Raw genomic sequence first — 16,210 nt, 5'->3', positions numbered from 1 at the left:
TAACCTCACTGGGTGTTACAATGATCTGACAACATTTGAGAAGAGGCTGAAGAAATATTCAGAAGCATATGCAAGAGGGACATTTTAGAGGGTATATTCTAGATGTATTTATTTGTCTTACCACCTGCTCTGTTCTCTCTTTGATCCCAAACACACTGCTGCAGTAGCTGTCAGTTCACGTGAGTCACAGAAGAGACTGAAACACAAACACGTGTGTCATTCCACAAAACATGTATCATTTCTGTACCAACACTTTCTTCATGTCAGTGTGTTGAGCAGTGCTTAAAAAAATCATATTAAGAAGTAAACACTTCAGTTACAAGCCTTGGATGTGTTTTCACCTCTACATTCTCTTTCTGGGAAAGTATCTTCAATAGTTTCTCAACCCTGAGCATTTGTAATGTCACATTAAACTGTAAAACTGTTTAACAGAGTTGACAATAATACTGTCCATTAGTTGATGTACAAGTTATTTCGCTTCAAATACACATTTACCCCAAAATGAAGGTCTTGTTATTACTTACTCTTTCATGTCATTTCAAACGCACACTGAAAAAAATAACTTGAAGCATTTACTTAATAAAATCCTCATAACAATTTGCAAGAATTCTTTTTAAGTAAAATGTGCTGCTATAATTCAAGTACAACTTACTAACCACAATAAAGTAAATTCTACTTATTAAATACATTTCGTTTTTTGTTAAAATATCAAGTAAATGTCACTTAGAGTAAACAAAAAACATTACGCAGGACATAATCATGTGTCTAACTCAAACTTCACGGATCACCTACTTTCATATTGAAATATACTATTTGGTTTTACAACATAGTTGGTCAAGTAAGAAGAATCTGGTGGTCTCTGGCATTAGCACAGTCACTGCACAAAAGGTGATATAACACACTTCATGACTAATATCGTGCCTCAAGGCACAAGCACCGCTCTTCTGAACAACAATAACCACTTAAAAAACCCAAACTTAGAAAATAATACCAAAACTCTCCTAAATCTACAAGATAAATCAACACAAACAAGGCTTTCTTTTTACTGAACAACACTTAAAATGGCAGTTAATCTGGAAAATGAATCTCCTAATGCAGTCAGATGCAAAGCATGCTGGGAACTACAGATCAACTGCCAGGGTAGTTATATCTACAAAACTTATTGATGTAGTCTCAACACAAAATAAATAAGTCAACTTAATTTGACCAATTGGGTTTAACATAAAACATTGAGTTGGATTTACTTAATAAATTGTTCAATTAAAATTACTCAAACAAAATCATTAAAATCTTAACAACCAAAATTAGAGGTTTTATTCCCAAGATTTTGATGTTATTTTAACTCAATTTTCTTGTTAAAAACAGGAACACGATGCTATTAAGTATATTTTAATCATTTCTTTTCATAAAATCCACTAAGGCACATAATCCTCTTTTCAGTGCACATGCATCTGTGGAAGACAGAAGGAGAATTTCTCACACAGCTCTTCTCCACACAACAACAGCAGCTCATAGTGACAGTGACATCCATCAAACTCTTAAAAACATTCTTACATGGAGTTCCACAGAAACAATAACGGCATGAAGGTGAATAGATCAATAATCACAGAATTTTCATATTTAGGTAACATAGTTTCAGCATCATCATATGAATGCAGCCATATGTTGACGTCTAACCTGAAATATCCCAGAATTCTGCATTCTCATCTTCAGAATCACAAACAAGTGCAACAAACCCAGTCTGATTTGTTTGGCATCAACAGAACTTCTCCAGTTCAGCCATGACATCATTGACCATTTCAGCATTCTCTCGCCCATCAGAGAGTCACGCGGTGACCTCATCCTTAGCAACAGCACCCGGGCAAAATAAAGGGTGACATTTCAGAGAGTCAGACACAGAACAATCTAACATGAGAGAGTGATGGACATTTTGGCCCAGTTGAGGAGAACACACAAAGGGAGGAAATATCCTGACCCTTGTGGTAGGGGGCGGCGCCGAATCGGCAGGAAGGGGCGGGGCATTTAAGCCGCCACTCGCTTCCTTTGCTATTTATCTGATTGTTTTTGTCCAATGACATCGATCGGCCCAGCAGCTGCGGGCAACACTCAACTCAAGAACACTGGCAGTCTGTCAAACACACATATCCGTACTGAAACACACACGCCCGAGCAAGAAACATGATGTCAGACTGAGAGGAACAAACACTCACCCAAACAAAAGCAACACACACAGAACCAAAGTCTATAAATTAAGATTACATTTCATTTATGCACTGATTTATCATTAACAATCTTCAACACAAGTGACTGCAACCTGAGAAAACGTGCAAAACGAATGCAACATCTATTCATATTTAATAAACAAAGTACAGAAAATAACAAGAAAACTCCACACTAAGAAACCATAAACCAAACCCACAGCAGAAGAGCTCACATCCACATCCATCATGTAAATCATCCTCACGCCTTCTCAAACCACTCATGTATTTGTATTTCTCTTCATATTTAGAAATGAACTATATTGTTTTCATACTCATCAGTTACTACACATCAACAGTTTTATATTCCACTAGTATTTACAATTCCATTACAACTCTTTCAGTGCATCATGGGATGCTTTACCTCCGCATTACTCTTCACCAAATATATAAAAATCTGTGTAAAAATACTTTACACAATAACAAGCAACATAGAAAGCATATGTTTTGTTGTCATTTATGTCTGTTAAATCACATTTGTAAAAACAAAAAGAGAAAATCCATTATGACTTTGAAAAAACGATGAATATTGAATCACGAACCTTTTGTAGTAAACATTAAAGACAGGTCCCACAGAACGAACACCACCAAGGGTTAAATGACCTGTACTACTATCTTAATTCCTTTTTTAATCAGGCTCATATGTTTTGGCTTGAAAACAGTTTGGTTATATTGTAATTCAATTCAATTCAATTCAATTCAATTTTATTTATATAGCGCTTTTCACAATGTGCATTGTTCCAAAGCAGCTTTACAGGAGCAAATAAGAAAAACACAGAAAGGTAAAACACAGCACAGTGCATGGTGTTTATAGACCAAGCAAGATCATTATAATAAATATCTAATAAATAAACGAATAAATAAATAAATAAATGCAGTCTCCTGGACTTTGGTAATTCGTCCTGGATTTTGCTGATTCAGCTCGAAGCATAAAACACTTCAGTTAATCATTTTGGGCTATTGAGTAAATGAAGGTAAGAGTTACATCTGGAAGCAAAACACACGATTTCCACCAAACACCAGGAACAACACACCTAAGAATACCAGACATCAACAACACATTAAACACAAACAGGTGTGTGTGTGTACTGGTATACTGTCCCCACAAAGATAGTAATACCAGTAGATTTTGACATTGTGGGGACATTTTGTAGGTCCCCATGAGGGAAAGCAGCTTATAAATCATACAGAATTATATTTATTGAAAATTACAAAATGCAGAAAGGTTTGTGTGATTATAAGGTTTAGGTGTTGGCGTGGGGTTAGGGGACAGAATATACCAGAAGCCTGATATCAAATCAATGGACGTCTATGGAATGTCCCCATAAAACATTGGAAACCAGTGTGTGTGTGTAGAGACTCCCTCAGCTCAGAGCGGTGAAACTCCTCTTCTCTTCTGCACGGGTGGAGACGGTACAGCATGTAAATCCAGCGTCAGCTGCACGCTGTGAGCACTGATGCGGCATGCGGGTTTGCACATGTGAGTGCCAGCGTGGTTACCCTGGAGACAGAAACATGCCAGCACTGCACCTGATTAACATTCTGATTGTAAACGCTGATGAAACACACGCTTCAACACGCCGCACGCCTGCAACCGCATGCCTCATCACCAGAAACAACTCATTTACGTTCTGATGTTGAATGTGCCTGTAAATCTTATAGTGATGTTGTGTTCTGTATGTGTTTTATATTTTCTGAGCACTTTGAACTTTTGCTACTGTAAAAGCGACGAGCAAAACAATGAAAGTTTTTTTTTTCTTCATTTTTACAAGAAATTACTATTCTGTCATCATTTATTCACCCGTGTGTCACTCTTTCTTCAGTGGAACACAAATAAGAGATATTTTGAGAAATGTCTCGGTGGTTTAGTGTTCATACAATGGAAGTCAATGGGGTTCAGTGTTGTTTGATTGTCAACGTTCTTACAAATATCATTTTGTGTGCTTAAGAAACTCGTACAGGTTTACCATGACATGAGAGTGAGTAAAGGACGAAAGATTTTACTCACTTCAAGAATTCAGCACATACTCGTCGTCCTGTCTCATATTGTATCAACATGATTTCCAAAACATTCAAACACAAAAAGCAGTAGGATGAGCGTTGGTTGGAGCAGAATGTGTTTGGATTGTCAAAAGTGTGAATTATCAGAATAAAGCCATACCTGAATGTCCATGTATTGATCATCAGACAACAGGCCACGTGGCCTAAAGATGATGTCATATGAAACATAAGGGCTTTTGAAAAACGATTACAAAGACAAACATTTCTTGTTTTAGGAACAATACAAAGCAAGGAATCCTGCACAATACAAAAGTTCTTACAGCCCACGAAAGAATAACGTTCAAGAATGACAAAAGACATCAAAAGGCAGGACCAGCATAACCTGTGCTCATGTGAAAAGGAAAGTGGGTAACACTGAACAAACAGTGAACAATACTTCTAAAGCATTTATTGATCTAAGGTTCATGTTCATTTCAGCATTTACTAAAACATTATTGAGTACATGAGTAAATGCACCATGAACTAACATGAATAACTGCACTGACATGAACTGACATGAACAAGGGTTAAAAATGCAGGAAAGTTCTATTGTTGATTGTTAGTTCATGTTTGTTAAGGCATTTACTGCTGTTAACAAGCACATTATGTAAAGTGTTACCGGAAAGTCTACTGAAAAAATCTTTGAAGCTTCTCAAGGTCTTTCAGCAAATGCAGGGCTCTTAAAAGCCTTCAGCATCTCTGCTCAGAATCCAGTACCTGAACACAGCAAAACGTCAGGTGCATTAAATAATTCAAGCGTGAGGTGACAGACTGACAGACTAACAAGGCCGCAGTTAATGCAGGACATGCTCTCTCTCTCTCTCTCTGTTCTCTTTCCTCTCTTCCTGCGTCTGACGTTCACTTCCTGTGTGCTCCGACTCCATCCTGCACTGAATAATGTATAGCGCTATTAAGAGATCTGGACGACACACCAACCACTTTAACATCTGTTCTCCCATCATGCACCTGAGTGACATTTTCACATCTCCACCACCATACATGCGTAGCGACATGCTATTGCGTCTTGCGTGTCTAGAAACACACCACGATCTGTCTTTATTTGAAATGTAGATTTGCGCTCTTGGCAGACGCTTTCCAACCGAAGCAGAAAAGCATCCGAGCGGTTTGCCAGCTTACATTGATCAATGTCATGTTATTGTGTGTGTTTTCTTCTCTTTCTACAGACAGTGGGTGAATGACCCCTCGCAGGCTGTGAGCTCGTGTCGCTGCACCATCTGCTGGAAGATCTGTGGCAATGCCACACCCTGTACTTTCACACAATAGACAAGTGTTCCTCAAGCAGACAAGATGAGATAAAACATCTGAAATCTATTTCTAGATGAATATGCTGTATTTCTCAGTGTTTGGTCACGTTGTTGTCTAAAGCAGTGGTTCTAAGTGCATCGCTTCGCGGTCCCCCAAATAAAGCCTTATAATCTTAAACTTAAAATTGTATTTAACCAAATGCATATTCACTTATATAATGCTGGAACATCAATTCTTTTGGTTGGTGGTCTTATTTTTCTGATGTTTGATTGCATAAAATCTATGATAAATTTCTATATTTCATAAAATGCCCCCTGGATCCATCTTGAGGCCCCCAGTTTGAGAACCACTGGTCTAAAATGTTTTATTGGTGGTGGCTTTCAGAAAGGGTGACATCCATTACAAAGTCACACTTACAGATAATCTTCTCCGCCCTCGGGTCTTAAATCTCATTTACACTTGAGCATTTCAAAGTGCTAAACATCTCATCTCCTTTTGTGTTTCACAGAGGAAACAACATGACGGTCAGTATAAGACAACTCACTTTTTCTAAAACATCTTTTTCTGCCATTGTTTAAAATACGTTTGTATAATTTTTGGATATCTGGGTCGCCAATATATAATAGGCTATATGAATGATATAACACTTCCATTATTTGTCAGTCAGGAACAATTGTCATTACTCCAAATATCCTCTCTTCATTTTGTGACCACGGAGAAAAACAGACGTTCGGAAAGAGACAAATCATGTATTTACATTCACAGATAGATTTTATTTGTGAATTTAAACAAATTGGAAGAATGAATGTTAAAACGTGTATGTATTTATGAAGATCTTTGCATTACAACAGCTGTCTGAATAATCAACCATATTCAAAGTTAAACAGCAGACACTTGAAATAAATAACTTTAAAACAAATTTGTTTAGTTAAAAAATTCCCTTTGTTAAACATAAAGAACTGAGACTTTTAATCATAAGAGAGAGAATGACTTGATCAGACTTCTACAGTTATAGACAGTTTCATCGTACGCGCGCGCACTTAAATAGGCTGATCATCGGTTTAAACAAGACAATAATAATCTGAATATTATTATGACACTCTGAGCTTATGCTTCTTTCACTTGTTCATCTGATGTCTGGTCCCTTCTGTGTAAGCAATGCTTCCAAACCCCATTATGACATTCAAGAAGAGAATAAATCAGTCTGGTGTTCAGAGAAAAAACACAAAGATTGCTCGGATCTGTCGCCAGGAATTCTCTCATGAACTGAGCTGAGTGTCAATGTAGAGAGAAAACACACTGTTAAAAAAACTGTGTTTGTGTGTGAAGCTTTAAAGGAGTAAACTCAGCCCCCTCCCATTAATATTAAAGTTAAAAACAGCCTGCAGGCTGTGGTGCCTTTAACACACACAGCAGCACAGAGAGAGATCAAACAAAGAACAGAACGTAAAACAATAGAAACTGACGGTACATATTGTGCGTGTCTAGTTTGAACGTGGCATTTATCATCTCTCTCCTGTCGTTTATCATCTGACACTCCTCTGCCAATAAAACGGAAATATCCTGCGTGCAAAATCAGCAGCTAACGGCTAAAACAAACGTTAAACACACAAAATCAAAAACAAACTGATCAATCTCACTAAAGGCTGGAATACACTACAAGACTTTTGCTGAGATTTTCAGTCTGGAGTTTTTCTGCAGATTTGATCATGTATTGTTTTCTATGCAAACGTTCAAAAAGTCTGCAAGTGTATGATGTCTAGTTTTTTAAAAATCTGTTTTGTAGACTAGTGTATTCCAGCCTTAACCTGCACAAAACAGGTCCAGCTCATCTTCGCCCCAAAATCAACAGACAAAACTCTACTGAAGCCTGCAACAGGGACTGAAAACGGCTTCACTCTCTCAGTGAATGTTCATGGTTTTCTAAATAAAATGTCATTCCTTGTGACGTGAACATGTGTGGATTCACTCAAGTGTATGAAATACATGTTTGTGATGATTGTGTGCCGTTACTCCTCCCAGCCTGTAGAGGGAGCAGATGAGCTCAGCTGCTCTAGTGCAAACATGAGTTGATTTACCTTTAAACTTAAAAAGCTCTGAATGCTGAGAGCTCCGTCATGTCAGCTGAAGACATATAAGCCGATAAATCAGCTCTTCCCTTTAAAGAAACAAACAATGAAATACAGAACGACACATTTCAGACACACACACACTAGTTGAAGCAGCAGAAGAGAGAACATGTTGATGTCTCCGGGCTGCGAAAGTTTCCAGAGTTTGGCGTGTCTGTACATTCAGCGATGAATCGGTGCACTTCAGACACCTGAGGTGTGTCTTGGGTTTGTTGCTGAACACACACACACACACAATGCATTTTATCAGTGGATATTTTCTTTGAATGTGTGTTGTAGTGTATGAACTGTGAACTCACTGTGATGGTATCGTAGGCTCCAGTGATGAGAGCAATGAAGAGCGACAGAACCATGTAGATGAAGAGAGAGATGAAGGTGTAGAGATAAACCTGACTGAAGACCCACACCAGCGTCCCACTTTGCTCCACCACAGAGAACGTTGCAAACATATCGTCACCGTTTATCAGAGAAAACAAACACGCGGACACTGTAGAGAGAGAGCGGAACTGAGATAGAGAGACACACACACACACAGACAGAGAGAGAGAGAGAGAATCAGAAGACCTGGACTGTAAATATTTTGATGGTCAGAATACATAATGATATGGCTCTTATGGTATTGGATTTTACAGCATAATTCCAACATGACGTATATAATTATGAGGTAGGCATGATGTACCTCATATATTTGCAACCCGTTTTAGATCACCTAAAAATAGTTTGTACATATGATATCTTGGTCTGGTGGCTATTTATGAGTTTTGTGTGATACATTAATAAGAATTTATACAAAATGCTGTATGCCTTTGAAAATGAACAAAAAAGCTTATATGGTTAAACCACTACAACCACAAATTTTACTAAAGTGATCATAGATTAAACACTGCATTTGTATAAAACCCGTTGTTTCACCGAAAAAAATCAATACGATTTAAAAAAAAAAAAAAACAAGGTTAATTTCCATAGTTATTGAAAAAATACGATTCTTCCTACAAACGCAGTATAATGCGGTCACGGGTGTATGTTTCTGGAGGCTTAGAATGCTGCTCAACCAATCAGAATTAAGAACCAAACTATCCGTTTTATAAAACACCTCAAACTTGTTTAACAATTGGTTTAATTTTATAATCATAAACACTTTACAGAATTGGACATCACTGACTGACGTGAGCAGAACATTTTAATAAATGTAAATTAATACCCCAATAAAACAACATTTATTTGGTTATAATGATCAGATAAATGTTGCAAATTCGAGTTTTCACATTTAAAAATATTAATCTGTGCTTAAGCGAAGTGAAAACGCAACAATCATAAATCCGTGCACTTTGGTGCGCGCGTCTGATACGTGCGCGCGACGTCTCTCCTCAGCAAAGAACTGCGAGCGACCGTCATTTGAAATGTAACGGTCATTTCGCTTTACCGCATTACACCACATTATTACGCGGTTTATTTTCTTTCTTCCTTTAATACCTGACAGCTGTGAAAGTTAATCTATATATTTCAGTTAATTCCGAAAGATTTGACAACTGAGTGAAACTGAAGAGAAGTGAGGAGATCCCGCTAAACTGCAGTGGTGAGCCTCCAATGTTAGCCTTTTCAGTAAATGTTTATTTAGCTGCTTAATATTCTCTATAATTGTGTTGACGTAATTTATATATTTTGATGTCTGATGCTGAGGTACCCTGTAGTTTGTTATTGAGATGTTATTGCCTACGGTGTTAGACACACAAATTTCAAATGAAAATTAATCGAATAATTGAAACACTGAATCTTTACCAGAATTATTTTTTATATATATAATCATTTAATCCTCCACATTGTGAGGAATGATGTGTTTGACTTCTTTTAATTAAATAGACAAAGAATAATAACACATGATGAAGTGGTGCAGGATAGGTAAAAAAGAGGTAACTCACACATGACATACTTTACCTTGATAATGTTCAAATGATGCACAATACCACAGTAATTCACACATGATGTACTTCACCGTGGTAATTTCATTACATTCTTTAGGGTGGTTATTAACATGACATACTACGTTGTACTATATTCACACATGCTATTATACTTTACAGTGCTAATTCCCACTACGTTTTACTGTGGTAATTCACATTACATACTTCACCGTGGTAATTCACACGAGTCATGACATACTTTACTGTTGTAAGTAATTCACAAATTGTACTTTATGGTGGTAATACACTGTACATAGGTAGTTGATGAATAAATGGTACATATGTCCCATGGTGTGACAGGAAAAATTAAGAAAACAAACGGTTAATATTACACTTTTTTAAGATTAATATTTAGAATATAAACTAGCATAAGAGAGACATATCTTCATTGTTAGTTTTTTCTACATTTTTGCCGTCCGCCATAGGATACATTTGCATATTAGTCTGTCAACTACCCACATACTTTCCCGTAGTAATTTGCATATGAGGTAGGGTACTTAACCGTGGATTTAACTCAGGACATACTTTAGCATGGTAAGGTCCCAGGACGATCCAGCCGCAGAAGCAGTAGCCCATGTAAATAGCTGCAGCACAGCAGCAGAATCTGATCACGTTTGGAAACGCAGCTCGTAGAGTCACAATGAGAATCTGAGAACAGGATTGAGCATGGACTGAGATCAGTTTGAGTTTAGGTGTTCACTCCACACAAATGAGAAGATGCACTGTAAACCCTGATAAGTTAAGATAACTCAAAACATTTGTGGAAACATATTACCTCAAAACTTTTAAGTTGATAAACTCAACGCATAAGAACAGTAAACTCAAAACAATTAATTTTGAATTTCATTATTCCATTTAACATTTACTTGAGTTTCACTTTAAACAATTATCAATGTTGTCATGAAGGAACAACATCCAATTACAGCTGCAGCATTTGACCAATGTAATGCCTTCAGATCAAACAATCAAGATTTGAAATGAATCTGTTTTCCTCCAAAGCAAATGCTCTACTCGTCTGCACAATGGTAACCTCCTAAAATCACCAATGCTACAAAACTCCTTCAATAACAGAATAGAACAGAACACTAAACATTTATAAGCCTCCTTCCGTTGTAATCATGATATAAATACATAAAATAACACTTTATCTCAACATTTACTTCCATCGTCCAGTCTACACAAAGCATGCTGGGAATTGCTCTGACATCATTGAAAGATATAACTAAAATTTTTGAGTTAAGTGATTTCTTATTTTTGTGTCCCTGGAACTTATAATGTAAAAATCGCTTAACACACTTAAGTTGAAAGATAAATTAACTTTTTCACAGTTTTGAGTACAGTTAGAGTAGATTATACCGTTCGGGAATACAGTGTAGTGAACAAGTCACTAATTACATTTTTGCAACTAACATGTCTCATAGTATTTGGTATAAAGCGTCTGGTCAACGAATAAATGTAAATATGTGTTTCACTTACGTTATATTTCTGAAAGAAGCTGAAGTATCGTATCACACCCACCCACACCAGCAGCGTAGAGGTTCCCATTAATATACTGCAAACATCATAGGACGACAGATTCTAAAGAACACACAGAACCACCGATCAGCTCTCGACGTTTCTAAAATTCTGCCGAAGTGTTCAAAGAGAATTGTGGGACCTTGGTTTCTATGGCGATTTTAATGAAGGAAGCGATGATGGTGAGCACATCACTGATGATGAGGAGCAGATACCAGCCATTAATAAACTCCATACGGTCACCCCAACACACCGACCGTCCCAGAGACCGTCTGAAATATCGCACAAACTCCTGCACACAAACACACACAACATCACATGCTGTAGTAAAGCCTGTTTCTGTTCTTCTACCATGTGGATATTCCTCCTGGTGTTTTCTTTCCGGAACCAGAGACGACTTTACATCGAACTAGAGATGTTGTACACCCAAAGAATTACAAGTGGCAATTTTGTATATGTTAATATTTAAATACAAAGTGAGTTTGAAAATGTATATCGTCTCAAACATTGGGTTCATAAGATTTTTGTGGTGTTTTGTTGGAGCTCAGCAGATGTGGAAACTATAAACTTTGTAAAAGAGCTGTGTACAGATTCTTCACAATTAACCTTCGCTGAGGAAAGAATACAGGTACAGAATACAGTTTTTTGGGTGTACCGTCCCTTTAACATGTCCAATCTTACATTTTGCAGGATGATTCCTCGGAGGATGGAGCGTCCACACAACACCAGAGACAGACCACAGACCACCGCCACCAGCAGATCAAACCCCACGCGAGCATAGCTGTCCGCTGCAGAGAGACGGTTGAGAGACAGACAGATAGGACAGAGACACACACAGGTAAGTGAGACAGGTGAGCGAGTAATTACAATAGAGAAAATGTCAATTTTTGAGTGTTTCAAGTGGTCTCACCGTGTCCGGACACATTGGGGTCGCGGCACTCTTTAATTGATGCTTCATTCAGCAAACTGAGCTTAATTTTACCACTGTGAGCCTTATTATCAAACAGAATCTGAATAAACACACACAGCATCATGTGCTTTAAAAAGATGTCATGTAAGGGATCATATACAGGCAGCCGGTTGTTATGGCAGAAATAAACCCTGACAGTGAGATCGTGAAGCGGAGGGTCTTGTGTCTCACTGAAGGGGCTTATTTCGCGATAACAACCGGCTGCTTGTGCTTTATCCCGCTTATTACACGCCTACTTGCCACATGAGAAAAAAACTGGACATGAATGTGAATCTGAAATATTTTATTAGCTCATTTTTACCGAATGCAGACCTTCTGTGAGGAAAAGCCGTTTAGTTTCGGTTTTAAGGTAAGAAACGACGTTCAAACGTCACAAACAGACAATTTGGTTTAATCGTTTGTAAATATAATGTCATATATGCTATTAAAAAACATATTTATATTTAATTTGTCAAAAAACCTATCAAAATGATTTGCTGCATCCAGGTTACTGTGTGTTATCTGGGAATAATGAACCTGCAAATGTCGCAACTGGCCAATCAGAATCAAGCATTCCAACGAGCCGTGTAATAAAACATTTTAATCAATTTATTTCATTATTAAAGGATCCATTCATGTAAAAAGTTCAAAACAGCAGCATTATTATATTACATGAAGTCATCTATCAAAACGTTTGTGTTGTATTGACAGTCTTTATGTGATAACATTGAAAACCGCGTCCCATTGTCTTATGTTCACTTCTGCATATTTAAATGTAAATTGTGTGCTATGGTTCCATACACAGAAACACAAATGAGACTTTTGAACCTGATTCTCACACAAAGCTTGTCCTGTATGACATCAGAAAAATTGAAGATGATCAAATGACGAAATTGCTGTCATACCGTGATGGAGAAGGTGTAACAGTCTGGAATCTCATTGTTGATGATTGTCTGAATGTTTATTGCCTTTAGCCGAAACTGTATGGTAACATTAATCAATCTGTAGAGAGAGAGAGAAATGCATACTTATAAAAGAGCATGTATAATAACTTGTATTGACACACATCGGAGTTTAAAAAGTTAGCAGTTAGCAGCGCGTGTTCCTCATTTCATGAGTGGCTTTGGATAAAAGTGTCTGCAAAATGTGTGAGAGGTTAAAAAAACTCTTACATGGAAAAATGACGAATGAAGTATATAATGTGCTTTTGTTTTAGCGTGAAGTTTGGGTCAACATAATTAACTTTTATTTTGATGAAATTAACATTCAATCAATGAAAGTCATCATTTCTACAGTGTGTGTGTGTCTTACTTTTGGAATTTGAGGGTGATGTTCTTGTAGTCATTTTGCTGTGGAGATGAGACGTCTAGAGGTGGATTCACTCCAAAACAATCTAAACTCACACACACCAGACAGAATCAAACTCGCACTCAGATCATTTACAACACGTCTGATCATGAGTTTGTGTTACTGAGCAACACATCAAACACAAGACAAATAATTCAACGCAACGTCTGGAAAGACATATGGACAGAACAATCCATCGGTCTGGACTTAAAGAGGATGTTTGGTCGGGATTAAAGAAATATTTTCTATAGGCCCGGTTTCACAGACAGGGTTTAGTTTAAACCCGGACTAACCCTTAGTGAAATTAGGATATTTAAACTACTTTTATAAAAATGCCCTAGTAATGCCCTAGGTGTGCATCTTGAGACAAAACAATGGCGCTGACATACTTTAAGATGTTTTAGGCTGCTCAAACATTCATTTTAGTCTGGGATTAGCCCTACGCCTTGTCTGTGAAACCGGGCATTAATGTAGTGAGGTAGTTACAGTGGCAGCAAACAAATCTGTGCTCAAGAAGCAAAGGCTGTTTACCATGAACCTCATTTTAGCCAGAATCTAAGCCATGCTGCAGGCATTCTTCACTGAGATGGCAATCCCAGAATGCATTGCACTGGCCTACCAATTTCTGTGCTATTTCAGCCCACCTGTGATGACACTAGGGTCAATGTCAAACGTGTCATTGACTGGGTCAATGCTGCCTCTCCTGTAGTACCGCTGGCACAGATAGAGGGCGCTGCCGTTTAAGCCCACACCTGGAACATACGCGTACCTGCCTACTGATGTCTGTGGTAGAGCCAGATACTGAGAGAGAGAGACAGAGAGAAAAGATTTAGCAGCTATATTCAAAAGCACGCTAATTTAGCAATCTGATTATTTATTAAATACACATGCAGCATGTTACAGAACACACTGCAATTTATTTTTGTTACAGTACTATTCTGTTGTATACTACTGCACTGTAGCATTACCATAATCACTATTTTATAGCAAATCTCAATTGCTGTGCTTAAAAAGTCGGTTTAGATAAAAACTCTTTCAACACCCCTCTGGGTCTGATGTCCTAATGTTACCAACATCTTCCGTTTAGGCAAGAGTGTTACTCAAACCAACACTCATTTTAACACGCACTAAAGTATATTACATCAACTAACTACAAGAGTTAAAGAAATATTGTAATAGCTGATTCATGTTCACTTAAACACATGTACGGGCCCTGGGCTCTATTCCCTACACACTCCAGAGCGCAGAGACTCACAATATTGCTGTTTGGATCACACTGTCATTTTCTCATTATCTGGGATGACCCTTTGTGTGGTGAAGTGCCATTACAAGACGCAGAAGTGTTGCTTAAAATTCAGCCTCCGTTATGATCTGTGCTGCACAATAATCTTCGTGCGCTTCTCAGCACTGTGTGATACATTGTGTACTTGTTATTCATGGGTTCATCAGACAGCACTTTTATCTGAAGCTGTTGGGAATTCTCATACATGTCTCATGAGGTCAGTACCTGCTCGAGAGCGAAATCAATGTGCTCACGAACGGCTTTCTGCGTGTGGACACACAACGGTTCCTCGGAACCATCCACATAGTCTTTCAGGAACAGATGCTTGAAGGCGTCGGTGTTGTCTTCTTTAAAAGCGACCACCATCTGATTACTGAGACCAAACATCACCAGCTGAAAGAGAGAGAACGACGTAAGAAACTATTTCAACACAACAACAATCCCGATGAAATAACGGCTGGGTGTGATGTTTAGATACCTGTACGGTAACCATGACGATCTTCAGCAGCTGAAGGACAAGCTTGAAGGGTTTGCGGCCTTTGGCGTGATATTTATCGCATGGACTCATGAAGAAATACTTCAGCTTCCTCCTCAGGGCCTCCTCTTCCTCCTGTTGATGTGACCCCGACACATCAAGGGTCGGTGGGCTACCGTTGAGGTCACTGGACCCGTAGCCCGTGACAGAGGTCAGCAGTCTGTCCTTCTCTGCAGAACATGTCTCAGTGGGTTAATTAATAAAACATCATTTTACTGTAGTAACAAGAACTGTGACTTACCTACAATCTTAATAAACATACAACGGACAACAATATCATTACGATTTTGTTTGGTGTATCGTGGAATGCGTTCTTCATACCACAGTATGCTTCTGTAACCATGGTAACATTTTTGTAATTTATCTAATTGTTCAATCAACTGGTTTGAGGCTCGTACATAGAATATCATTTGTGTCTTCTGCGAAAAACGTAACAATTATGGTTGATAACAGACAGACAAACGAATAAACACACACACACTTAGTACACACAACCGTCATGAAACACAATTCAACAAAACAAAACGGATTAATGGCAAAATACAACAACGTCAAACCTGTGCTTTGCGCTGAAGAACTGTCCATTTCACGATCATCGATGAACCGTATTAACAGTTATCAATCAAAACATCTCAATAATATGATGGATGGGCTGAAAAACAACAAATACGCAGATGAATCTCATCGCTGCGGTTTACACATGAGCAGACACAAACGCAAAAAATAAGCCACTCCCACAACAACCGCGCTGTCAAAATAAAGGTCCCACAGACACTAGCCAGAATCTGGGCGGCTGTGTCCAAAATCGCACCCAATAAGGTCATTCAATTTTCAAGACCTTGTGCAACAAAGTAGTAATAAAATGTGGTGTAAGGTTAATGTAAAAATATGTTATAACTTACGACTGGTATATAAAATGCACTGTAGG

At 38.0% G+C, this 16,210-nt stretch overlaps 1 protein-coding gene across 1 annotated transcript; it reads right to left on the bottom strand.

Annotated features, from left to right (window-relative positions):
- Positions 1-6,320: 6,320 nt before the first annotated feature.
- Positions 6,321-16,014, bottom strand: mcoln1b (mucolipin TRP cation channel 1b). Its single transcript, XM_057345244.1, has 13 exons — positions 15,840-16,014; positions 15,226-15,452; positions 14,973-15,140; positions 14,110-14,266; positions 13,430-13,511; positions 13,024-13,120; positions 12,080-12,179; positions 11,851-11,957; positions 11,312-11,461; positions 11,131-11,232; positions 10,180-10,302; positions 7,993-8,199; positions 6,321-7,908 (listed from the first exon to the last, which is right to left on the bottom strand). Exons 1-13 carry the CDS (start codon positions 15,865-15,867, stop codon positions 7,777-7,779), a joined length of 1,680 nt encoding a protein of 559 aa, XP_057201227.1. The 5' UTR covers positions 15,868-16,014; the 3' UTR covers positions 6,321-7,776.
- Positions 16,015-16,210: the final 196 nt, after the last annotated feature.

Source organism: Triplophysa rosa, linkage group LG11 (assembly GCF_024868665.1).
Source record: "Triplophysa rosa linkage group LG11, Trosa_1v2, whole genome shotgun sequence".
NCBI lineage: Eukaryota > Metazoa > Chordata > Actinopteri > Cypriniformes > Nemacheilidae > Triplophysa > Triplophysa rosa.
The sequence above is the reverse complement of the archived record's forward strand: the minus strand, read 5'-3'. Positions and strand labels throughout refer to the sequence as shown.